The sequence below is a fragment of the Neolamprologus brichardi genome, chromosome 15, assembly GCF_056152115.1.
Source record: "Neolamprologus brichardi isolate AB-2024 chromosome 15, ASM5615211v1, whole genome shotgun sequence".
Taxonomy (NCBI): domain Eukaryota; kingdom Metazoa; phylum Chordata; class Actinopteri; order Cichliformes; family Cichlidae; genus Neolamprologus; species Neolamprologus brichardi.
This window is the reverse complement of record NC_142118.1, coordinates 24,948,370-24,975,144: the sequence shown is the minus strand read 5'-3', so window position 1 is coordinate 24,975,144 and position 26,775 is coordinate 24,948,370. Positions and strand designations below refer to the sequence as shown.

At 42.3% G+C, this 26,775-nt stretch overlaps 1 protein-coding gene across 5 annotated transcripts; it reads right to left on the bottom strand.

Annotated features, from left to right (window-relative positions):
• Positions 1-735: 735 nt before the first annotated feature.
• Positions 736-26,231, bottom strand: cep43 (centrosomal protein 43). Of its 5 annotated transcripts, XM_006793449.3 has the most exons (19): positions 26,068-26,231; positions 25,134-25,187; positions 24,541-24,595; positions 16,499-16,587; positions 15,336-15,473; positions 14,032-14,088; positions 13,869-13,939; positions 13,706-13,767; positions 13,540-13,601; positions 13,341-13,418; positions 12,546-12,593; positions 11,552-11,712; positions 10,293-10,367; positions 8,793-8,861; positions 7,921-8,048; positions 7,600-7,665; positions 2,411-2,444; positions 948-1,035; positions 736-873 (listed from the first exon to the last, which is right to left on the bottom strand). In XM_006793449.3, the coding sequence occupies exons 1-19, from the start codon at positions 26,149-26,151 to the stop codon at positions 793-795; spliced, it is 1,500 nt and encodes a 499-aa protein (XP_006793512.1). In that variant the 5' UTR covers positions 26,152-26,231; the 3' UTR covers positions 736-792. The 5 variants fall into 5 exon arrangements, with proteins under 5 accessions (XP_006793512.1, XP_006793514.1, XP_006793515.1 ...); XM_006793451.3 differs by lacking the exon at positions 8,793-8,861; XM_006793452.3 differs by lacking the exon at positions 10,293-10,367.
• Between the last annotated feature and the right edge of the window lie 544 nt (positions 26,232-26,775).

The following is a 26,775-nucleotide window of genomic DNA, read 5'->3' as shown; positions in this document are numbered from 1 at the left end:
GATTAGATTAGCGAAAAGGAGAAACAAGCAAAAGATACAGGTAAGCAGATGTGTCTTTGGAAGGTATTATGTAACATGAAACAAGATAACATTCATTAGTAGGGATTGGGAAAACTTTTGTTTACCTTTGTTAGCCACTTGGCTATGATAGTAAAAAGTAGACAGACAGTAGACACTGATGTGGCTTATTGAATCTTTTGGACTGTGTTCAGCACAATATTAATTACCCATTAATTGGAAGAGGTGTATTGCTGATTTGTCTGCTATTCTCAATGTGTGATGAAATATAATGGCTGTTTGTTAGCCATTTGCATATTCTCTCTATATATATATAAAATATTTATTTGATTAAATTCAGTTTGGTTCCGACAACAGTTTTCCATAATAACGTATGTTAATGTACAATCCTTAATATGTTTTATGTGTGTGTGTGTCTGGGGGAATGGAGGGTGGCAGAGGGAGTGTTCGCCCAGGGCACCAAATAGGCTAGGACCGCCCCTGAGTAAACCAGAGTTTTAAAGGTCGCGATGCCTCTGAACAATAAAATCAGCCCTGAGCACCGACAACCTCTCACCCTGCGACATTTTCACTGAGTAATGAGAAACAGTCTCTGTTTCTGCTTTTTACTTATCTCTGTTTTATTCCCCCATGAACACACACACACACACACACACACACACACAGTAAAACCCAGGGAGGATGTATTGATTTATGAACACAGAGCTTTATTCTTCACTGAGACTGTACAAGCTTAAATATCAGGATACAAAGAAGAGGTGCATGATGGGAGGCTCAGCCGACGTCCTCCATGTAGTCGGCTCCATGACTCTGACTGAGCTGAGAGATGCTGACGTCCTGAGTGGATTCATCCACCTGTGGACAGAGACAGAAATGAGCCTGAGGCTGCAAGTGGAGCTACAGGTGGAGCTGCAGGGGCATGGTCTCACCTTGTCACTGTGGTCGGGGCCCTCAATGGAAACCTCCTCGATCTCCTCGCCGATGCTCAGCTCGCTCTTGGAGAACTCAGAGCGGTGACTAAACAAATAGAAGAAGAAAAGTGAGACGATCCTCCACCTGCCCAGCCTGACCGCAGGACAGATATCACTTTAATGCAAAACATGACAGTGGCTCTGTGGCACTGCGGTCAGCAACACATTGTGTCCTCTGTTCCTTCAAGCTGAATCTGAACAGCTGCTGTAAAGGTGTGGAAGGTTTCAACTACTTCTATTTTTATTTTTTTTATTTATATAGCACTTTTAATTACAACAGTGGTGTTGACCAAAGTGCTGTACAAACAGACAAATTACACAATAAAATAACACACAATAAAATAGCAATATCAATTAACATCAATACTAAATAGCTAATAACAAATAAATAAGTAAATAACTCTCATGCAGAATTAAAAGCCAGTGAGTAGAAATGTGTTTTAAGATAGGATTTAAAAAGGTTGAGGGTAGGAGCCTGTCTAATGTGGAGAGGCAAATCATTCCACAATTTAGATGCCACGACTGCAAATGTACGATCACCTCTAAGAACTAGTCTGAACCTTGGTGTGCCCAAGAGCAAAAGATCACCCGCTCTAAGAGCTCTAGGGGGCGTATAAGGCTGCAGTAGGTCTGACAGATACCCTGGAGCCTGTCCATTCAGTGCTTCATAAGTCACCAATAAGTTTTTTTTTTAATTGATTCTAAAACGTACATGGAGCCAGTGAAGCAATTTGGTCATAGCTCGGGAACAATTCCTCCTAAAAAATTTGAAAAGTCTTGGATAAAATCTTTATGGTATTTTGGAGGTCTGTAGACTGCTGTGACAAGTGTCGGTCGAGGATGCCCCACTTCAAACCACAGAAGTTCAAAACTTGAATAAGAGTCAGTTAAAACCTGTTTGGATGGATGCTTTGTGCAGAAACATTTAAAAATCCCTGAAATCTGAGAGCAGCAAAAACGTTGAAGCGTTAAAATCACAGCTGTGACGTTAAACACTGATTTAATCCATCATCCACATCAGTGATTACAACGCAAGAAAAACCACAAACTACTTTTCCTGTCAATGTCTAAACTCTGGTCTAACACGCTTTTACGAAACATAACTTCGTTTTGCCACTAGATGGTGCTATGACTGACGTTAGCTGTGTTCGGGGTTGGACTTTCATCAGACATCTGGAGCAGGCTGGATTTCCCAGTGAAAGATCAAATAAAGTACTAAAGTAATAAAGTACAAACAAGGTGCCGTAGAAAACACGCTCTGATGTAATAATAACAATAATAATACTAATAATAATGATGATGATGATGATGATGATGATAGCGATGCGTGGAGCAGATCCAGCAGGTTAAAACAGGACGTGAATAAAAACAAGTGTGTGTGCGTGAGTGTGAGAGAGAGAAACTCACACACTGGTACGTACCTGTTGAAGTCGTCGTCGTACTCGACCTCGTCATCTGAGGGAAAAAAGTGAAAACCTCGTTAATCATCTGCCTTCATCCAGCTCAGGTCCTCAAACACCCTGACTCTATTTGTTTGTTTGCGTTTTATTTATGTTTCTGTCATCGAGCAGGAAGAACATACAGCTAGCTGTATGTGCTGCTGCTGCTCACTTCCTGTTCCTGCAGTGGACACTTGTGTAAACAGGAAGTTTGTCAGTACCAGCTAAAGGTGTGCGAGCTCAGGCTCATCTGAACTTTATCAATAAATCGTTTTTTTAATGTTCTTTATTTGTTTACTTCTGAATGTTTTTGTTTATCTTGGCCTGAGACCAATTGTGGACCACTATTTCATTGAGTATAATCATTTAGTTTTGTCTGTACAGGATCTGAGCCTAAGATATGAAGGATCTAATCTGTGTCTCGTATAACGTGAAGGGCTTGAATAGTCCAATTAAAAGAAAAAAGGTGTTGAACCAACTAAAAAACCTTAAGTGCGCCATAGCAATGCTCCAGGAGACTCATCTCTCTGAAAAGGAACACAGGAAGTTGAGGAGAGAGTGGGTTGAACAATAATATAGATCTACTTATCAGGATGGGAAAAAAGAGGAGTTACAATTCTTGTTAACCAGTCAACATATTTCCACCATGAAAAAATATTTGCGGATAGGGAGGAGCGCTATTTGATGGTGACTGGCTCTGTAGGGCGGGTCTAAAATTACTTAACTAAATTTATATGCACCAAATGAGGAGTGTCCAATTTTTTTCAAGAATACTGCATCATTAATAGCAGAAAAATCTGAAGGAATGATCTTGGTGGGAGGTGATTTCATTTGTATTCTGAAAGCAGCTGTTGACAGACTCCCGTTACACAATGGCCCCAAATCCAAAAAATCTCATAGTTTAAATACAATGATTAAGGAACTGGGCCTAGTGGATGTGTAGCGTCATTTGCGACCCCAAGAAAAATATTTCACTTTTTATTCACATGTACATCGCAGCCATTCAAGGATAGATATGTTTTTAATGCCTAGGACCTTTATAGGGCTAGTCAGTGTGGCATAGAGGCAATCACTATGTCTGATCACGCCCCGGTTTGTCTGAAATTAAGAATCAATCCAAACAATCATTTTAAATATTGGAGAGCCAACATATCTATATTGAATAATGAAACAACTCGACAAGAACTTCAAAAGAGTCTGACTGAATATATTCAGTTCAGTGATAATAATGAGGTGCCCCCTTTAATCTTGCGGGAGATTGCAAAAAGTTATTTGAGAGGTAATATTATAGCAGTCTCATCAAGACTGAAAAATGAGGGATTAACAGAACAAATAGAACTAGAAAACAAAATTAAGAAATTAGAAAAAAGTCTATCAGCTAACTAAAGAAACTGGGACTTTGAACTCATTGAAAGAGCAGAGGCAAAAGTTGGATGATTTACTAACATTTAAGGCAGAGGGACAACTACGTTTTGCTAATCAGAAGTACTACCAACATGGTATTCGGGCAAGCCGACTGCTGGCATTTCGGCTGCGTAAGGAGCAATCAAGTAGGGTTGTTCATAAAATCAAATGTCCAAACTCCAGAAAAATTGTCTGCCAATCTAAGGAAGTTGCAAAACCATTTTTAATTATATAAAGAAGAAAATGCCCCAAATAAAATTGAAAAGATTGAACAATTTCTTAACCCAATCAATCTTAGTAAACTGTCTCAGGAAGAGGCTGGACTAATACCAAATCCAATCACCATTGAAGATATAAAAAAAATAGTATTGGAAAACTGAAAAACAACAAGTTTCCCGAAGTGGATGGCCTGCCTGTGGAGTATTAAAAAATTTTTGAAAAAGAGCTAACACCATTGTTATGCAAAGTTTATAACTATGCGTTTAGGTGATCACCCACAGTCATGGTCTGAAGTAGGGCTGGGCCATATTATAGCGTTCACGGTAATACCGGTACTATGCTAGGCAACGATAAGAAAATGAAATATCGCAATAGAATGTGGGTAAAACGCGCATGCGCAGTGCCGAAAAAGCACAGCGGTAACGGAGAATGAGAATGGGGAAAGCAGATTGTTGAGTGAAACGGAGGAACCAGAATTAGTTTGTAAAAATGATGCAACTTAACTGGTTTGGTGTTTGTCCGTCAGATACACAACAAAGCACATTTTTTTGTAGAACATGCAAGCGGGCCATAGTTATTGCTGTATTTGTCAGACTAAGGTGCTCGTAAATCTGGGAGTAATCTGGGTCCTAAACTCTGTCCTTTAGGGTCCCAAAGTCAAACGAACATCACTGAGAGTTAAAAACTGTCTAAATTCTTCCATTTTTAATAAAACGATCAGCGTTGCTGCTTTGCCAGGTGTAACTATGATGTTTAACATCCAGGCATCCATGAAAAAAGAATTCATTACATTTAACGGAGTTAGAAGTTAGCAGGAAGTTAGCAGGAAGTTAGCGGAAGTTAGCTCGCTAGTTCTGACTGAGAGATTTCTGAAAAAAATCTAACGTACAGCACTGCTATCACTTCCAACATAAATGAAGACAGGAAGCTACACAGCACTGACATTTGTAAGGTTACTGAAGTTGGGCTAGCTGGTATTTAATGATGTGCTACGTGATCGCTAGCGACACAGCTATGTTAGCATAACATAAACAGTGAAGCTGGAGGATGAACGCTAACACTTTTCCACTCGATAAAAGTTAACGTGAAGGTTCCTGATCGTGATAGACAAATGCAATCGCATGGCAGGATGCTGTAAATGGACCAAACTTCAGTCAGGAGAACAACTGAGATAATCCATCCACAATAGGAGGTTAGTCATTAATATACTGCAACAACATGGGAATAGAGCAGCTGTGATAGAATACAGCATTAACGAATCAATGGTACAGTAGTGGAGGAAGAAAGAAGAATGAGTTGAATAAAGTTTGATTTATCTGAACCTTATCTGACTGCTTTGTTTCGCTTCATGTGTCTTATAATCCCGTGCACCTTATGGTCCGAAAAATACATATTTGCCTTTTTTGTTTGGCACACTGAAGTTTAATGTAGCAAAGCACCTCTTTTTAACTTCAGTGGTTATTATACATGGTTATGCTCAGGATATGTCAGCCCATTTCTACTGGAAACGCCTTTTGGTAAAACTTTCAGCAAAGAATTTGCATTTGCACAGTTAAATGTTTATATAGCTTTAATACACATAAAAAAACAGCTGCTTGTTTAAGTAAAATAAATGGATGGGGGTTTTTTTGCGCTAGTAAAGTTGTGGAGTTGTATTTTGTCTTGCAGAAATTATATCGTCAGTTATATCGTTATCGCAAATTTTCAAATATATATCGTGATATATATTTTTGGCCATATCGCCCTGCCCTAGTCTGAAGCTATTATTAGTGTCATCCATAAGGAAAGCAAGGTCCCGACATCATGCATGTCTTATCGCCCTATCAGCCTGCTTTGTGTTGATTTTAAAATTCTTACAGCCATTATTGCAAATCGAATCCAAAAACATACGAAAAAACTAGTGAAACCTGACCAAATAGGGTTTATTTCCCACAGGCAAGGTTTAGATAATCTTAGAAGGGCAATCAATCTTCAAATTATGGCACAGGAAAGGGACACCTCATCAATGTTCTTGAGCCTGGATGCGGAAAAGGCCTTTGACCGGGTAGATTGGGACTTCATGCAACAGACTCTCAGGCACACGGGCTTCAATGAGACTTTTATTTCATGGGTCCAAACTTTATATAAAAATCCCAAGTCTCGGGTAAGGGTTAATGGCCACTGTTCTGACTTCTCTCTGGGCCGCGGCACTAGAAGGGTGAATTGTTATCACCGTCCTTATTTGCTCTCAGTATTGAACCTTTAGCTGAACTGATCAGATCCAACCCTCTCATACAAGGAATTAGAGATGAAACCAATACACAACATAAGCTGTCACTTTTCACAGATGACATTTTGCTATTTTTAGGGAATCCAGACACCTCTGTCCCAGCCCTTTAAGATTATGGTACAGTGTCAGTTTATAAAACAAATACAAACAAATCTGAGGTGTTAATAATTGTCGGGACTGGGCCACACAGCCAGATCATCTTGTATCTTTTAGACACTCTAAACATGGTTTCAGATACTTGGGGGTAATTATTACTCCTAAAACCAATCAGTTGCTTACACACAATTATGATTCGGTTATTCAAGGAGATTAAGGGGGACTTGGACAGATGGAACCTACTCCCACTCACTCTTATGGGGAGGATTGAATGTATAAGGATGAATATTCTTTAATTCAATTCAATTCAATTCAATTTTATTTAAACAGCGCTAAATCACAACAACAGTCGCTTCAAGGTGCTTACAGTCGCTTCAAGGTGCTTACAGTCGACTCAAGGCGCTTCCACGCCTATTATTCCTATTTCAGAACCAACCCATTTTGATCCCACAGTCTGCATTGAAATTGTTAGAAAGCATCACATCTAAATTTATCATGCAGAATAAACGAACAAGGGTCAGACTCAAAATGTTAATGGAAAAGAAAAAGGGAGGCCTCAAATTGCCTAACTTCACAATGTACTGGGGAGCTCAATTAAAATCAATGGCTGCCTGGATTATTCATGATTCAGAAATGCAGTGGGAAGAGTATTAATTACCAGGTATCTCCCTTCGGAGTCTCCCATTTCTCAACCATCAATCACGGAAAAAATTTTTAATAACTAATCCATGGGTCAAGCATACTGTAAAGATTTGGAACCAAGTGTTAAAAATGCTAAAAGGGAATTTGACCATGTCTCGAGCTGTTCCCATAAATGGAAATGTTGAGTTCCTCCCATCATTGTCAGATCGGAGTTTTGAGAGGTGGGTGGAGAAAGGACTGATTACAGTCAATCAGCTGTTTGAAAAGAATACTCTTTAAAAGTTTTGCCCAAGTTTGCTAAATATGCTTTATCCCCAGGGGACCATTATAGATATTTGTAGTTAACAGACTACATTACAAAACATAAAGATTGGGACAATATTAGAAGAGAACCAATCGGGTTAGAAAACCATTTTATAAAAAGGAGTTTTGACCTTGTTCGGGTGTTGTCCAGTCATATATTGTTAACGTGTTTTATATATGTTTCATGTACTCTGTGTTATGTGATCTGAACCTGGTGCGTGTCAGCGTTGAATCCTACCTAAGTGCAGAGATCCACTTCTGTCACTTGGAGCCTTGAAGCCTCTGTCTTTGTCCTGAGATGCTCCTGCAGAGAAATCACGAGTCCCATTTTATCTGTCAGCACCAACAGCGTGACTGAGACTGCTCCAGATCAAACAGGAAGTTCCGCATCACCAGACCACACAACCATCCAACCACACGAACATCCAACCACACAACTATACCAGTTGGAGTTCACAGAGAACGGCCATGTTAAGGATCACAATCAGTTTGTTAAAGATCAGGTGACCTCACAGAAACACACTCGACCCAAACTCGCTCAGAGAGAAATCAAACTGACCGTTCCTGCTGAGGTTTGGCTCCGACATGCTGCTTTGTCCTTTTCCTCCTCCTCCTCCTGATGCCGGTCTCTGAGCCTCGGACAGCGACCCTCCTTGACTCCCCCTGGATCCGGACACCTCCCTCTTCCTGTGGAGAGGAGACAGCAAAGACTGAAGACCGACAGACAGTCCAGCAAGTCAAATTAATCAGACACCCCCCACTTCACCCCAGATTAGACATCCCCTCTTCCATCTAACCAGAGCAGACAGCATCAAACAGCAGATTCAACATGGACCAGAAACAGCGTGAGAAGAGGAGGGTTGTAAAGCGGCTGGTCTATCAGCTCCGCCTACAGCTGCACAGTTCAGATTGCTGGTTCCCATGCTGTGGGGCATGGGCCTTCACCAGGTCAGGAGATAAACCTTAGGGGTCGTAATACGAACACTCAGAAACTTTTCGTAGATTTTACATTTTCTGCACAGATCAACCACTCCTGTTAAGTCAGCAAGAGTCTGACTGAAAACCGAAAGGGGTGCACTTGATTTATGACAAAGAGAAGCCAGCAACAGCTTCAAGGCAAAAATAAATACAGAAAACGTGGTGTTTAATCAGTTTATCCTGTCTTTATGATTCCTAAAGTCATCCCTGAAACTCAAAGCTGACCTTTTAATGAAGCCTATAAATCATTTGACTATGTAAGGAGATCCCCTTTCTCTGACATCAGACAGTTCCAGGAATATAAAAACGGTTTATCAAAACACTTTCGTGTTCACGAGAGGAACCAAAATGTCAGAGCAGAGAGGAAAGCCTAGAGGTTTGATGCTGACCTGCTTCACCTGGAAGGATTCATCAGTGGCCAATCACATGAAGAGAGGTGCACCTGCAGCTCACCTGAGCTCAGAGGGATCAGAGAGAGGCTCGTCTCGCTCGCCCTCTGAGTCAGCAGCCAGCATAGACAGGCTAAAGCCAGGAGAGAGAGGAAGAGGAGAAAAGAAGGAAAGAAAGGAGTCAGTGAACATCAAAGTCTGAGCTTCCAGTGAGGAGGACGTAATCAGCCATGAAAACTGTTAAACGCCATGGGGGAGTCATGAGCAGAGGAGGAGGAGAAGCTTGGAGCTCCCCCGTGACCAACTTTCTCCACAAATGTCATTAAAGTTTCACATCGCCACTATCAAACTGTAATCTGAGCCGAGTACAGCTTAGCCCACGGGACTGGCGTCAACAGGGATGCTGATTTAACTCGCGCGTAATAAGGCGGACAGGCGAGCAGCTCCGAGTTTACCTTCCCCAACATGTGACACGGGGCACAGCAGGGTGGGCACAGGTAAGAGCAGGGCATGCTGGGAGATCTTCGGCAAATGTTTATGTGGTCGCTCCGTCAGGCGGTGCTTACACGAGTGTCATTCCTGTATCTCTGTGTCCATCTGTGGGTGTGACGCCCCCTGCTATTAATGGGCAGCAGCGTGCAGAGCCCATCACGCAGACAGGGAGCAGGGAGATCAATAACATCTGCTCATTGCTGATCAATCACTGATCTAAAAACTGTTCGATCAGACTGACATGGTTTCAGGTGCCGCCCAGACTCCGGCTGCTCCACTTTCACGCTCTACAGGAGGTCACCCACATAGAGCTTGGCCCCACCCACATAAAGCTCAGTCACACACACAAAGACAGCTCGGTCACAGCCACAGAGGGCTCAGTCACAGCCACGGAGGGCTCAGTCACAGCCACAGAGGGCTCAGTCACAGCCACAGAGGGCTCAGTCACAGCCACAGAGGGCTCAGTCACACCCACAGAGGGCTCAGTCACACCCACAGAGGGCTCAGTCACAGCCACAGAGGGCTCAGTCACAGCCACACAGGGCTCAGTCACAGCCACGGAGGGCTCAGTCACAGCCACGGAGGGCTCAGTCACAGCCACAGAGGGCTCAGTCACAGCCACAGAGGGCTCAGTCCACACCCAGTCCATCTAGGGAACACCAACACCGTGATCCTGCTCCACATTCAAACCCCAGCTCACAGCTCTGAACGCCGCCTGACAAGCTGTTAGAAACACAGGATCGCTCCCACCATGGAGGAAACTCTGCAGCCTATCATCATCATCATCATCCTGGATAAATCTGAATGTTTGCATTCATGAGCTGGTCAGTGAAACAGCCCAGAGCACAGAAACACTTCAGTGAAAATCTGCTCATTAAGAACAAATACAAATAAATTATAAATAATAATAATAATAATAATAATAATAATAAAAACAACAACGATTCTTTATGCAGTCTGTAGTGAAGTGAAGTGTGTCTGTGTTGGTCTCCGCGCATCTGTTTCAATAAAGTTCTTTAAATAAAGAACGTACAGCTCCTCTGATTGGGCGTGACGGGACGTGCACACTCACTCGCTCAGACTTTTGCCTCGTCTCATGGAGGACACGATGGAGCCAGAGAGACTCTCCTCCAACACGGGGACGGCACTACCGCAGGAGGAGTAGGAGGAGAAGGAGGAGAAAGAGGAGAGGAAGGACAGGGAGCACGTTCAGACACAGCACAGGTGTGAACAGCACAGACAGGTGAAGTTCTATGGTGTTATTTTTGTGCAACTATTTGCCACTATCTCTGCGGACCTACTCGCAATTTGTCGCTTGTGCTCTCCACATCTCTGCCCCTGCGCGTTCAACTCTTTCTGTACAGTGTTATATTTGTGCCACAAAACCAACCAATCACAGACTTGGATGCAAAAATTCTGATTGGCTGTTTTGGTCTCCAATCAGCTCACTAGCTACTGTAGCCAAACCCAGGCAAATATCCTAGAATGCATTTAGTCAAAAACTCAAACGAGGCAGTTGCAGAGGAACGCAGAGTGGCAGGGTTTGATCACAAAATAAAATTTTAAGATATTTTCAGGCTAGAATGTTGCTGCGTAAACGTCAAATATCTGCTCAATTTATAAAGTCATCACATATTTGCAAAATCGTTTTCGGAGATGCCTGTTACCCACCAGCTGTGCGGTCAGCTGGTGGGTAACAGGCATCTCCGAAAAAGTTAGATCAGCACTTTTGCGAGCGGGTCCACAGAGATCTGAGCAAGAGCAAATGCAAAAACTGAGCAAGAGGGGCTGTTATTGTATGTGTATACGGATAATAGCAAACCCTGAAATACATTTTTTTGCACGCAGCAATGAATTTTGTTCGCTCAAATTTAGCTTTTCTTTGCTCAAAATAAATTTCTCCTTAAAATGCAACACTTGTACATGCAAATTTGTTTTACATGCGCTCAAAATGTTTTTATGTGTGCTCAAAATAGTGGCACAAATATAACCCCATAAAATTCAGGTGTGAGATGAAAGAGAGAAAGCTGGAACAATTTCTTTTAAATGCAAATGCAAAAATTCAGTTTTCTATTACAACATGTTTGCATGTATCAAAATGTTCAAATTGTTTGCAACATTTATTTTATTGAAACAATTTGTAGGAAAGAAAACTTAAAATTATTTTTCTTTTTTGGATTCAGCAAATATTTTCTGGAAATTTTCCTTTTATTTTGGAGGGGAGGGTAAATGTGAGGGGGAAGGATAACTACTGTGGTTGGAAGCTGAAAGGAAGTACGTTTGACCCACAAATTCACACTGACTCAGAGGTCAAAGGTCAGCCAAGCTCACCAGCCATAGGTCTTCTGCGGTTTGGGCAACGGGTCATCAAAGAAAGAATCTCCTTCATCGAGGTCTTCCTCCTCCTCCAGGTCCAGGTCCAGGCGCTCCCTCTTGTCCGCAGAGATCTCCTCCTGCTGGAAATCTCCTTTACTCAGAGAGCGTTCTGAGTCCTAAGCAGCGACATGACAAGTTCAGATCACACCGTGCACCCCAGACTGGAGGTGAGCAGGTGATGAAGACGCGGTGAAGAGGAAGATGTGGAGGCCGATTAAAGCTGCAGTAACGAGGTCACAGTGTTTCAGAGCAGAAAAGTTAGATTTGATCATAATCAGCTGCAGGTCTCAAACTAAAGCTGATGTTCAGCAGCCGGGAACTTCCTGTATGTTTCACAATGCAAGCTTTTAAAGAGGCAGCACCACAAGTTAGAAAAATGTTCACGTCTTCATTCAGAAATAAACAAATCTATTTAATCAGTAAAACTAAAGATGTGTACTCTTTTGCAGCTTTTATTCTTAAAGATGCGAACAGGAAGAAGCCATTTTATCACACAAACACAGAATAAACTAGGTTTATGGTGGCAGTGATAGTGTCTGGTGAATTCAGATGCTGTTGCTCACAGGCTTAGTGTACTGCCCCTCAGCAGGCTTCCTGAAGTCCACCAAATACAGCAGTGAGGGGAAGGAGGTAAAACATATTTTCCCATAATCGGATAACTGATTATTCTGAACTACAACTGATGCAAAAGTACTCTGGAAAGTTGGGGATGTTTGAATATTAAAAGATTTAAAGTTAGAGCCTTTCATTTTATTTCCTAACCAGAAGAGCTGTGATCATTATAGCTGATGTCTTATAAGATGAACATAAGTCATAACATGAATAGCTTCCTGTTTCTGAGCTGTGACAGAGGAGGCCAGAGAGGAGCGTTAGTCAGAAGTGCTGCTGTTTATGGTGATGGTTAGCAATAGCACAAGGTGAGTCTCTCATCTGCTCCTCATTGTGTTACCTGGGCTGCTGTCTGACTTTGTCCTCTGAGGCCTTTATACCTGGGGATCTGTGCAGGACAGGATAGCAGCTATCAGCTAACAGGCTAACATCAGTGCTACACGGCTATCAGCTAACAGGTTATATCAGCTCTACATGGCTATCAGGATAGTATTACAGCTAAATGGTTATCAGCAGAGCTATCAGGCTAATATCAATGCTACACAGCTATCAGCTAAAAGGCTAACATCAGTGCTAATATCAGCTCTTACATGGCTATCAGGTAACGGGTTAACATTACAGCTAAATGGTTATCAGCAGAGCTAACAGGCCATCATCTTCACTACATGGCAGTTAACAAGCTGAAATCAGTGCTAGAATTAACTCAATGCAGCTACCAGCAGAACTAACAGGCTAACATTAGCATCTTCAGAGCTAACAGGCTAACATCAGCGTCTTCATCTTGGTGCCAGCAGCTATAACTGTGTTAGAACACAAATTAAACTGTTCTAATTCTATTTTGTGAACTATTTATCCCACGGTTTTCATTCTATCGTGTACACATGTGCTAAAGTCTGCTGCAACCTGACCTTTAGTGAACTGTTTACTTTTATGTTTGTTTCTGTATGTGTTTTAAATATTCTTTATTTTATTTAGCTAGCACCAAATTACAACAACTGTTACCTCAAGGCGGTCGCGTTTGGGAAAAAAACAAAAAAACAAACCCAGAATCTCTGTGATGTCACCAGCTTTAAATACAGGGAGATGAAGTAAAGCGGAATGACCTTTGACCGGTCAGATGACAGAGCAAACGTACCTTACTGTGAGGTGGAGGGCTGACTTTCTGCTCAGGTAACTGGCTATGAGCCACACCCATATCAGAGTCCTGAAGCACCTGAACAAAGATGAGGCCTTGTGAGACTCGGAGTCTCTGAAGAGCATTTTCTCAGATTTATACTCTAAATGTTTCACATTAACTCATAAAATGTGATCAGAAACCATAAATTGAGTCTCACCACACTCCTGCACTGAGAGAAGAGCCGTCGGTACATCCCGAGGAACTGCTGGAAGTCTATAGCTGTAGACGTATTGATCAAATCAACCAGATCAATCAGACACAGATCAGTCAGAGCGCCATCAGAGTTTCTGATCAGTGTGATTGGTTTAAAATCGTTTTCTTACTTGTAGAGAAGTCTTTTTCTGAGGCTCTGAGCTCATCAGTGACGAACCTCTCCAACAAGTTCCTGTAGATCACACAAACAGATTAACCTTCATCATCATCGTCATCATCCTCAGACTCTTTCCGTGTCCCTCTGCACTGTCTGAAACAGGAAGTAAAACCTACTTGTTCACAGCGGGGAACAAATCAGTAAAGATGTTTTTCAGATTTTCTCTCAGCACTGAGCCGCTGTGGTCCTGCCGAGGGTCAAAGACAAAAGATCAATACTTGCAGCCTGTAGTTGGATAATGGCTGATGACATCACACACAGGTACAGTGTGGGGCTCACCTTGTCGTAAAAGTCAAACTTCTTATTGGCATTTGTGATCTGTTTCTGAGTCAGCTCCTACAACGAGGGGAAGGAAGGAAGTAGTTTATTTGCTGATAAGGATCAGATGAGACACGTGTGAACCTGTGACCTCACGCTAAACCTCTCTCAGCACGCTCAGTGATCAAAGAGCTGAAGCAAGATATTGGCTGAGATTAGATTGCAGCTCACAGAAAACAAACCACAGATTAAACCAAACCGGTGCAAGCAAACACACACACAAAACACACGCCTTATATATACACACACACACTTAAACCACATTGAACAGAAACCTTGGGGGGTTAAGGGATAACTCTGGATTATTTAATCTCACACTCAAATTGGCCTCTGAGTGATACCACGGATGGAAAAACGTTCAGAGACCACGCCCACACTAACCCATAAATGCCCCTAACAGGAGGACGGGTTGACGAACTGACCAATCGAGCTCCAAAAATAGCATGGAGTCCCCCCTCCTCTCCACGCTCCTTCTGACTCATCCATCTGTGGCGTCAGTGTTCAGTAGGAAGTGAGTTAAATGAATCATTTTAAGTCAGATTCTCATGTTTGTGTCAGCTGAGCCGTTTCTTTCAGAGGGATCAAACGTGTGCAGCCTAATTTTACATTTTGGTCCATTTCAGTTCTCATAGTCGCTCTGATCTTCTGTATTGTTCTTCATGTCTGTATTGTTTTTCATGTTAGCTCCACCTGACTGTCAGGGGTGAAGCCCTGCCCACCTGCTGCTTCAAATAATCCTTACTGATCACCTCATTGTTTACTTGCATGTAACCGCCAATGTGATTGGTTAGCTTCTGTCATCCACAGACTTTTTTAGTATTTAAACGAATAAAAGTCCAAATGTCTTCAAACTACACAAAAATTAAACAAACTTGATGTGGATCATGCAAAGCTGCCGTGGCAGAGTCCAGGAACTGAACAGAAGACTTCATGCACGTTACTATCAGTACTAGTGTCAGTAGCAGTACTGTAATACCAGTACTGTGGGCTGGTTGCATGTGCTGCAGAGTTCGGAGCAGAAACTAGGACACCCTGAGATCAACAGGAAACCAAAACCCTCCATCTACTGACATCATGACCCAGAATAACCCACACAGACACACGCACCGACACACAAACACACACACACACATACACAGTGAAGGAGAAGTCCGCTCATCTTGGGAATGCTCCCTCCTTGGTCTCCCTGCTCTCACACGCACACATTCCATCAATAACTCTTCATCACTTCACTGACATCATCATCCTCAGGAGGTTTGTCTCACCTCAGCCAAGGAGGCCGCTTTGTCCCGGTGGCGCCCCCTCCTGACAAGCTCCAGCAGCAGTGGAGACTTCCTGTTCAGGTCCAAGTCGGAGAGGCCGAGCTCCCTGGAGATCTGATCCCGCCCATCCAGACAGCTCGCCTGGACAAATACAGCAGCAGGAAACAAATAAAGCTTTATCAAAAAAACTAAACAAGAACTCGTCCAGCCAGCACAGGCTTCACGCTTAAGCAACAGCATAAACATCCTTAATTGGCTGATACTGGCTTCTTTGTTTAAAAAAAAAACCACACAGACAAAACTTTATTTAAACGTTGAGCAGACATGGAGCGGACACTTAAAGGTCGTGTTGCATTTGTCAGCAATAATGTTTGCATTATTGCAGTCCGTTCACCCTCATCAGTGAGCCATCGTCGCAGGAAGCTCCTGCTGAGTAAAGTCGGGCCTAACAGAGTTTAATCTCAGCATACCAGTAAAATCATCATCATCAGCTGATCTGACAGTCATTACTGTTACCGATGGCTCTTTGCACGTCTAGCTCCATCTGTGCTGGTCCTTGAAACACCTCTGCTGTAAGGTTGTATGAGGGGGTGCAGAGGTGGAGGTGCAGCTGGATGCTTTTCTGCTCGGGCTGAGCAGTTTGTTCTAACGTGGGAGAATCGCATCGTCCTCGAGGGTTTGTGAGCTTTCCAGAGTTTGTAACTAAACAGAGAACAGAAACCGTCACACAGCCGAGGGGAAGCCAACCAGTGATCTAAGCTTCAAACCCACAAACCACGAGAAGGAAAATTGAGTCAGTTTGTGGTCGCGAGCGTGCCTCAGCGAGTCCTCGGCTACAGGAGGAGGAAACCGCACGCTGTGTGGCGCTGAGCTTCAAGTGTCGAACACGGCGTTCAGGAGCTGCTTCGGTCCTTTGTTATTTAGACATCATCGCTCACATTTTCTTTCCAGTCATAGGCCGCCATCATCACGCCTCTAATTTATCGATACACTGGAATATGTATTATTATGGATCCTCTACTGATACCACAGCTCTCATAGCTCAAACACTCAAACAGCAAATACAGCTGCACTTTCTTCACAGCTTCATGACACCTGAAAGCAGCATGAGGAGTCAGAGGCAATGACGAGGAGGAAGAGGTGGAGGAGAAGCTTCTGGTACTCACAGAGTTGATCTCTGGCTGGAAGACGGCGAGGCTGAAGTCCAGGTTAAAGACCTGCAGGAAGTCCACGATCAGACTCGCCACCAGACGACCTGCAAGGGCATGACATCAACACTATCACCATCATCAAGATGCATCAGAGGGAAAACTTCTCTCTCAGCAGCTGAGATCATCTGATGCTGTGTTCAGAGACAATCTACCAATCCTTATCACTCATCAATCACTTCACGTATTGATTGATTACCTGGCGTTTCACTACTCATGATCTGTAAGACTGATCAAACACTAAAATCTGATTGATGTGACTTTGCTCCAATGGTCCTGACACTAATTTTCATGAAGCTTTTTTCTTCTCATTGTTTAACATCATTTAATTCCTGAAGGCCACACAAAGCATCGGCGTCTCATCGCTTATTCACACAATGTAATCCCAAAAGGTGAAAAACATCCTGCTGGATGTCCAAACTCTTCACATGCCTCTGAAGCAGGGAACACTGTGATGAGCACTGTGATGTCACTAGGAAACCAGAAAACCGTTTTTGGTCAGACGAACACGTCCTGACCTCCAACTCTCTGCTCGGCTTTCACACCACTGAACGTGGTCACTACTCATGCCACAGACCAACCAGGACTCAGCTGCAGGCCTCCAGTTTGACCTCAGTGGTTTAAACGAGTGTATGTCTGTGTGCATGTATGTGTGTGCATGTCTGTGGCGTCCTGCTGCTGTACGTTTGTGAAGTTTGTGTGACACCCTCGAGGGCCAAAGAGATCAAAGCTCTGATCTTCATCATCATCAATGTGACTGCTGCTAAATAAAGGACAGAAAATCACATACCAACAGGAAGTCACATAATGCAGGAGTGACCCAGAATCTCAGCGTGTGAGTCGGAGTTAGCTCTGATTGGTGGATTCCTGTTAATGAAGCGCACCTTATAAAAATACTGACAAAATGTAAACGTCACAATGAACACCTAAAATCCCGGTGAACTCCTGCTCGTCAACTCTGTCTGCTCCCTGCAGTGGTCTGAGATAAGACCAGCTGACAGCTGGAGCCACAGTGCCCCCCTGTGGGGCACATAGGAGCTGCAACACCTGCTGACCAAGGTCATTGCAGCCTTAACCTTTGCTGTCACAGCTCCAAAGGACGGCAACTGGTCTGTTCAAGAAAACCGGACTTACCATACACAAAGAAATGTATAACAATCATATCTTGTTGTATAAGGACTGCATTGCTTCAGCCAAATCTACATACTATTCTGGTTTAATCAGTTCTAGTGAAGGTAACTCCAGGTCTCTCTTTTTATTGTTTAGTAAAATTACAAAACCTCCGGACTCATTCCCCTCTCATATGGACTCTGCTGACTTTTGCAACTCTCTTATATCTTTTTTCACTCATAAAATCGCTGATATCCACCAACAACTTAACTCTGTAGGAGCTTCTAGCTGTGAAGTAGACTTTCTGTTTTCCTCTTCCCTCCATAGCTGATGTACCAAATCTTACTCAAAAATCAAAATCAACCACTTGTCAGCTCGACCCTCTTCCCACTGTGTTAGTTAAAGCTTGTCTCCCTTCATTGGCTCCTCCTATAACTAGTATTATCCACTCTTCCCTTAACACTGGAATTATTCCTCCATCCCTGAAAACTGCTTCTGTCACTATAATTCTCAAAAAGCCTGGTGCAGATCCCAATAATTTTGATAATCTCTGCCCTGTATCAAACCTCCCCTTTATTTTGAAACTCCTTGAGAAAGTTGTTGCCTCCCAGCTTCACTCATACCTGAATGACCATAATCTCTACCAACAATTTCAGTCTGGTTTCCGCCCCAATCATAGTACAGAAACTGCTTTGTTAAGGATTACTAATGACCTTCTGATGGCAGCTGATTCTGGTCTTTTAATCATCCTCATCCTTCTCGATCTTAGTGCAGCATTTGACACAATTTCTCATAATATCCTCCTGAGCAGATTAGCATCTATTGGCATTAGTCATACCCCCCTTGCCTGGTTCACCTCATAGCTCTCAGACCTCACTCAGTTTATCCAATTTAAATCACACTCTTCAAGTCTCTATCCTGTTTCTGCTGGCGTGCCCCAGGGTTCAGTATTAGGGCCTCTTTTATTCATTATCTACATGCTCCCTTCTTGGCCAAATATTCCGAAAATATAATATCAATTTTCATTGTTATGCTGATGACACCCAGCTCTACATTTCCTCCAAACCTAATTCATCCCTTCCACCTACCTCCCGCTTGAACTGTCTTATGGAGATCAGATCATGGTTCTCCTCCGATTTTCTCAAACTTAACAGTAATAAAACAGTTTTACTCTATCTTAACCAAATCTAACAGTTTCTCTTAATATTGAAAATTCCCCGATCCTTCCTTCCCCGCAGGTAAAGAGTTTGGATGTAATACTTGACAGTACTCTCTCATTTCATAACCCGGTCTGCATACTTTTCACTTAGGTAACATTAACCAACTTCATCCCATCCTTAGTCAAAGCTGTGTCCCAGATGTAACACAGGCACTTTTATTAACATACAGCATAGATGTACATGAAAAAATTACTCAAAAATAAATTATCAGCATTTATTAATATTGCTCCATAAATAAAAGAAAACAATGTTGTTTTTGTGCATAACAAAAAGCTCACAATTGTGCAGTCAAAATGTAAACTAACAGACGCTGAGTATAATAACAAAGAGACAGATCTTACAGCTGCTCTGTTCCCAAGTTCTACTGCGTGACTGACAGCCTGGAGCTTGAAATCCTCTGTGTAACCGTGTCTCTTAACAGGAGCCATTTAAGGTCCTTATACGCACAAAATACGGTAACATTACGTTGAAGCACAGTACGTATTACTCCGCGACAGTGTTTGGCGCCCTGGGCGAACACTCACCACTTTTCTTGTCCATCTTCCATTGGTTTTAATTTTGCACTCCAGTATGAACACCCATCCCTCAACCCGAGGATCGCCACAACATAATCTAACACACCTACAACTTAGTTCAGCGTTCCCCAACCTTTTTTGCGCCACGGACCAGTTTATGCCCGACAATATTTTCACGGACCGGCCTTTAAGGTGTCGCGGATAAATACAACAACATAAAACTAGTACCGGTACGAAAAAAAAAAAGATTTATTTATAACACACGTGAAAAGACCCAGGAAATCCGAGTTAACAATAAAAATAATAACAAAATAACGCTAAAAACCGATAAAAACCCAGAAAACCATACATTTCACACCCGAGCCTCAACTCTCGCGGCCCGGTACCAAACGACTTGGCCCGGGGGTTGGGGACCGCTGCCTTAATTCACAGATTCACTTTGTCTAGGGTGTATTTCTGAGATTTCACACAACCCAGGATTCAAATCATGAATACATAATGGGCTTGGATTTACAACATTATAAATGAAATGTGCTCTATTTGGAAGCAGCAGGGCCCCCTCCCCTTTCGATGGGTTGTGTGTGAGACTTTAAATCATCAAACTGTAAATTTAAAATTGTTATTGATCCCTTTACCCCTGGTCCTAAAGTGTATATTTATTTTCTTACTCTTCTTATATATATTGTTTGTTTACTTGCACTGCTGTAACTGGAGCCTCATTGTCTTGTCTCTTTATATTGTCATCTCCGGGCGACACGGGCGGCTCCGCGAGGCTCCAGACTACGGTAGCTGTAATGCTCCAACATCATCCATCAAGCGGTGCGGCTTCGTAGCTTACCAAAGTCGTACTAAAACATTTTTGACAGATTGCTGAGCGCCGTGTACCACATAAAATCGGTTCATGGTCAGTAAGAACATCCAGAATTCATACATAAGGTGCATTGTCAACTTTTGAGAAAGCTGTTAGCTCGTTAACACGTTGATGCCGTCCAGCCCCACGCACGGGGCGATCCGCGGTAACGGAGATTTGCTGTGTCCGTCTTGTTGTTGCCTGCAGGTGAAGCGATGGGGGAGGGGGACTTGTGCTCAGTGAAGGAAAGGCGAGGTCGAGTAGAGACAAAAGAGAGGCAAACTTGCGGCTCTACGAGTATAATTATAACGCAACATATAGCGGTTTTTGATACGGGCGACACGGGCGGTTGCCCGGGGCGGCATCGTGGTGGGGGGCGGATAAAAAACATTGCTCGTACTCATGCTGCCCCGGCATCAGCCAGCGCGTACTGGGAATGGCATAGGCACTAGTGATGGGTCGTTCGCGAACGAAATGGCTCTTAGAGCCGACTCTTTGAAGTGACCGACGCGATCCGGCTCCTTATTGGGAGCCGTGAGGTTTTTGTTTTTTTTTTTCTCTTTCTCTCACCCTCTCTCTCACCCTTTTTTCCGCTAAACTCGCACGTGCGGCCTGTACTTTGCGCTGGGCAGAGGGGGGAGGGGCGTTAGTTACACTTGCAGTAGCACAGGATCAGAGCCAGAGAGAAAGAGAGCGAGGGACAACAAGGTCAGGTTAGAAAGGTATAGTAATCATCCACTATTTTCAGTTGCAGATGATAAAGGATTCAGAAATCATGCAGGCCCATATGACAGAGAATGTGCATCTTCTTTTTGTTTTAATATTTTAATTTATATTTAATTGTGTTGTGGTTTGCAGTGTTTTGTGTTGTTTCACGTTAAATTTGTTTAAAAGGAAAAAGCTGAAATTTTAAATAGTTAAAAGTTTAAATTGTAAATAGTTGTTCTTTGTATTATATGATTTATTTATTACATTTTATGTGGAGTGAATAAATAAAGTATATTTATGGTGGCCCTTAGAGACAAAGCACGTACAAACTCCAAAACTCGTAAAAACTCCAAAACGCGTAAAAACTCCAAAACGTGTAAAAACTCAGACGCACTTACAAACCCCGAAGCATGTACAAACTCCAAAACACATAAAAATTCAGAAGCACGTACAAACTCCAAAACACGTAAAAACTAAGACGCACGTACAAACTCAGAATCAAGTACAAAAGCCAACAGAAGAGCTCCAGGATGCTAGGGCGCAGTGTTGAGCTTTTGTTACCTAGTGGCTACACAAGCCAGGAAGTATCAACAACCGGATTTGGTGTGTGGTAGTAACAGGTAAATGATTTTTTTTTTTTTAATTATTTGAATAAATATGAGTGCTTGTCTATAAATACACAAACAATACACACATGCTTTCAATTGTGTAATTTAAGTGATCTGGGTAGCTCTGTTTTGGAAGTTCAGTTCATGCTAGAAATGTGTTTTGGAGTTTGTACGTGCTTTTTGGAGTTTGTATATGCTTTAGAGTTTGTACGTGCTTTGTCTCTAGGGGCCATATATAAACATATATAAATAAAACCACTTTTTTTACGTTAGTAATTCCTTTTCTGCATAATTTTATATTATTGTTAATGATTAAATAATTAAAGCGACAAAACAACCTGAAGAGCCGGTTCGGAGCCAAAAGAGCCGGCTCTTTTTAGTGAGCCGAGCCGAAAGAGCCGGCTCTCTAAAAAGAGCCGGAAATCCCATCACTAATAGGCACTGATCGGTTTTCTATCGCCCATTTGCTGGGAGTAAGGGCGCCCTCCGTTAGCGAGGTGCGCCTGCTGCTTGCGGCACAGGGAGGACTGGGCGGGGCGGCGGAGGATTCTCTGGCTGGAGCAGCATCTAATAACCAGCTCGCAAAATAAAACAAAATAAAAGCAAAACAACAAATACGAGACATTATGATACAGATTTATAATTTGCACCGATGTTTTTTCGAAACGTGAAAAGTGAGCGCGAGAGCCCTCGGTGCGCATGCTTGCTGCTGAAGTCAAAGTAAAACTTTATTGTCATCTACGCTACATACAGTCCAGTATATAGAGAGAGAGACGACGAGGCTCCAGTTACAGCAGTGCAAGTAAACAAACAATAAATATAAGAAGAGTAAGAAAATAAATATACACTTTAGGACTCGGGGTAAAGGGATCAATAACAATTTAAAATTTATAATTTACAGTTTGATGATTTAGTTTCACACACAACCCATCGAAAGGGGAGGGGTGCGGGCTGCTTCCAAATAGAACACATTTCATTCATAATGTTGTAAATCCAAGCCCATTATGTATTCATGATTTGAATCCTGGGTTGTGTGAAATCTCAGAAATAAACCTTAGACAAAGTGAATCTGTGAACTAAGGTGTAGGTCTATTAGGTTATGTGCTGGTGATCCTCGGGTTGGGGGATTTGTGTTCATACTGGAGTGCAAAATTAAAACCAATGGATGATGGACAAGAAAAGTTCAAAGCCATCAGGTGCTCAGTTTAGAAAAAAGAGAAAAGAAGAGGAGAAACGAGCAAAAGATACAGGTAAGCAGATGTGTCATTGGATAATGGCAGGTCATCCTGAAACAATCAAAATCAGAATACTTTATTAATCCCTAAAGAAATTATGTGCGTTACAGTTGCTCCAAAAAGAAATGGTAAAAATAGTAACAGTAACAGACTAAACTCCAAACAATACATTAGGTTACAGATTTTAATATTAATTAGTCATTGTCAATTGTTGATTTGTCCTGTTCTCATTGTATGACGAATTATGATGGCTGTTTGGTGGCCATTTGCATGTAATGCATACTCTCTCTCTTCATATGTGTGTGTGTGTGTGTTTCTCTGGTGAAATTCAGTATGGTTCCGACAACAGTTTTATGTTCATTTACAATCCTTAGTGTGTGTGTGTGTGTGTGTGTGTGTGTGTGTGGGCGGGGGAAGGGGGCCAGAGGGCGTGTTCGCCCGGCGCGCCAAACAGGCTAGGACCGCTATTGCATATACCATATCGATATAAACGATGCTGTCACATCTTATATCTCGTATAAAAATATATCGATATTTAAAAAAAACAAAAAAAAAAAAAACAACTCGATATATAATAATACATTTGATTTGAAAGCGCCTTTCAAAACACTCAAGGTCGCTGTACACAGTAGAATAAAAGCAACATAAAAGCAAGAAGTTTACAGAATCATAAAAGCATAAGACAAAAACAAATAAAATAAAATATATTGCCCAGTCCTACTGCTGCCATCCTTGTCCATAGTCTTATTACTTCCTGGATCAATTATTGCAACTCTCTCTTATTTGGTCTCCCTAATAAGTCCCTCCATAAACTTCAACTTCTTTAGAATTCTGCAGCTCGGGTCATAACTTGTACTCCCTTAAGAGACCATATTACCCCAATTTTTCAACAGTTTCACTGGTTGCCCATAGAAGCCAGGATAAACTTTAAAATCTTAGTTCTCACATTTAAGTGTATTCATAACCTCCTTATCTTACCCTCCTTATCTCTGTGATCTGCTTCATATCCCCACTCTTTCCCGCTCACTCAGATCTTCATCTGCCACTCATCTTGTTGTTCCTTCTGCTCGCCTTATCACTATGGGACACAGAGCTTTCAGTCGCTCTGCTCCTCGGCTCTGGAACTCACTTCCTTCAGCCTTAAGAAATATAGATTCCCTTTCCTTATTTAAGTCACAACTCAAAACCTACTTGTTTAAACTGGCTTACTCGCTTTAATACAGATTTTACTTGCTGTCAAATCGTGTTTTTTTTCTTTAATTTGTTGTTTGTGGTTGTATTTTGTGTTTTTTGTATTTTAATTTATTATAATCTATTTTAATCTACTGTTTTATTGATGTCTTCCTCTCTTTGTAAGGTGACCTTGGAAAGGCGCCCTCAAATAAAATGTATTATTAATATGATTATTATTACTTGTTGCCATTGTAACAAATACTGCAGTCTGATGAGCGATGACATCAGGATAAGAAAGAAACGCATGATGAACCTGCGGATGCTCCGCCATGGTGCTCACGGGTGGTTTCACTCTTAGTGAAAGCTGCTGGGTCAGTGAGGGATTCTTTAGAGCATGTTTGAAATTATTTAAACCTTTATGAACTCTCTCGCTGATGAGTCTTTCTGTTGGACTAATTTTAGTAAAACTGTAAAATAACAGCCATGAAGCAGTATGACCTTCATCACTGCTAACCTGCTCGTGAAATGTTGCTGCTCAGTGCAACCGGCTGCAGGCAAGAAGAGGAAGTTGAGGAACTCACCGTCTTTGGTGTTGAGACATTTTTTCAGGCTCTCGTTGACCAGCGGACTTTTATTCTGAGGAGAAACATCAGCGAGAGCTCAGAGCAGGTCAAAGCTGTCAGTCACACAGCAAGACCATCATTGACCCCTCCCAACTTCCTGACTCCTCCCACCTGATTGTTCACTTTTCCAGACTACAAACTTAGATTTTAATCTAAATACACCATGAACCTGCTGTCTCACGTATTCCTGAATTTGAATACTTTATTAATGATGTAGTAATAGTCGCTCCAAGACACTTAAACCTGGAACTGACTAAACTAAAGTTAAAATATAGCAAAATAGCTCTTATTATAAATATTCCAGCTACACAAATTAAATATATATGGTTAACATTGCCCTTGTTATGTGCAGATATTTTAGTGTGTGCTGTGCATTAGATGGAGGAATTGTTCAGTGCTGCATTACGTATAATCTCATGCTCTCGTTGTGACTGGCCAGCATGTCACAGAGTGAGTGGGAGGTTTTGTCCGGCATTGTCCTGATCTTGGACTATGACGGACAGCACTGACTGATCAACACTGTGATTGGAACTTCTGTGTGAATCACTCACCTCCAGTTTGTCCTGCTCCTCCATTGCCAGGAACACCGCCGCTCTCATCTCCGCCTGCAGGAACATGTCATCAATACAGGCAGTTATTGAAACCGATCAGTAAATTCATACATGTCATTCATGACAGATATTTCAAACTAAAAGGGTTTCCTAAATATTATTTCATTTCCACTCATCAGTTTTCTTCCAATCATAGTATACAGGGTCGTGGGGCTGTGGAGCCTCTCCCAGAGGCGGGACACACCTGGACGGGTCACCAGCGTGTTGCAGGACTAACAGCGTTTCATTCATTTGCTGTATTTCACATTATTTTTATATGAGCTCTCGGCGCGAATCTTCCTGGTTCCTGGATCACATTTTAGGCTGACGGGTTCCAACTGTGCTGAAGTTAGCACGCACGAAACTAGACCTGCACCATCCACACAGCGCTTAGTTTAGATATAAGTCACAAACTGATCAGATATCAGTCACAAACTGATCAGATATCAATAAGAGTGGTTTCAGGTTTGGAGGTGAGTCTTTCTCAGCTCAATTCACCTGACGCTGTCGAGTCACATGACAAAAACAGGGCGTGAAAGGAAATAAAAAAGGAAAACTATTTTTATTTGTTCTGTGAGGTTTCCGCTTCCTGGCTGTGAGCTTTGAGGTTCTATGCTGAGCCGCAGTTACACGTTATTAGTAATAAAATGTCTCATCTACTCTCGCGGATGTTTAAACCGGTTTCAAAGGTTAGATCCTGCTTGATCGACAACAGCAGCAACAGAGCTCACACAGCTGCTGAACCTCTACACTCAGTCAGAACTTCATCTCTCCTCTCAGGTTAAATAAAGTAAACCTGAAACAGTCTCTGAGCAGCCGGTTAGCAGTCGTTAGCTGCGAGTAGCTGTAGCCTATCCCGCCGTCAGGGCGTTTCACATTAAACGTGACCTTTCACCTTCAGCTTGTTCAGAGCTCCGCTGTTCTCAAGATTCTGGATCAGCAGGTCCCGCAGTTCCGTGTCGTCCTCGGCTGCTGACATTTTTCTGTCTGAAGCTTAAGGTGCTAACGTAGCTAATTGCTGCTGCCAGGACAACACGCCAAAACAACGTGACGCAACTTCCGCCCTTTCTTCTTCTGTTGCTCTTTAGTTCAGCCTGAATGCCATCTGCTGGCTTGCAGTCGGAAATACAGCTGGATAATTTACCTGTTTAACAAACGGCGTTCACGGTCCGTGAGAGGGATTCAGCCTCACGTTTTTCATTTTATTTCCACTTTTATTATTTTTTACATTTAAGCCTTCAGTGGCAGGCTGCCAAGGGGCCAAAAAATAAAACAGAAGACTCATAAGATCCCCAGTGAGTAAAAATACTGCACTGTACTGCACAGAATACTGCATACAAAAGGGTTACCAAAAGTGACCAAAAAGCACCAATGAACGCCACAGTAAATCATTCCTACCTGTGGCCATCTCTCCTCCTTCTAATACAATGTAAACACTACAATAGTTACATCCTTTTGGCACACACTCTTTCTTACTCTGTAATGTTTCTGTCAATTTGTTAATATTTATTTATAATCACATATGTCAACCCAGAATATTTATTACTTGGTGACTTGTATTGTATATATTATGCTATTTCTCATATCTTAACATACTGTATTG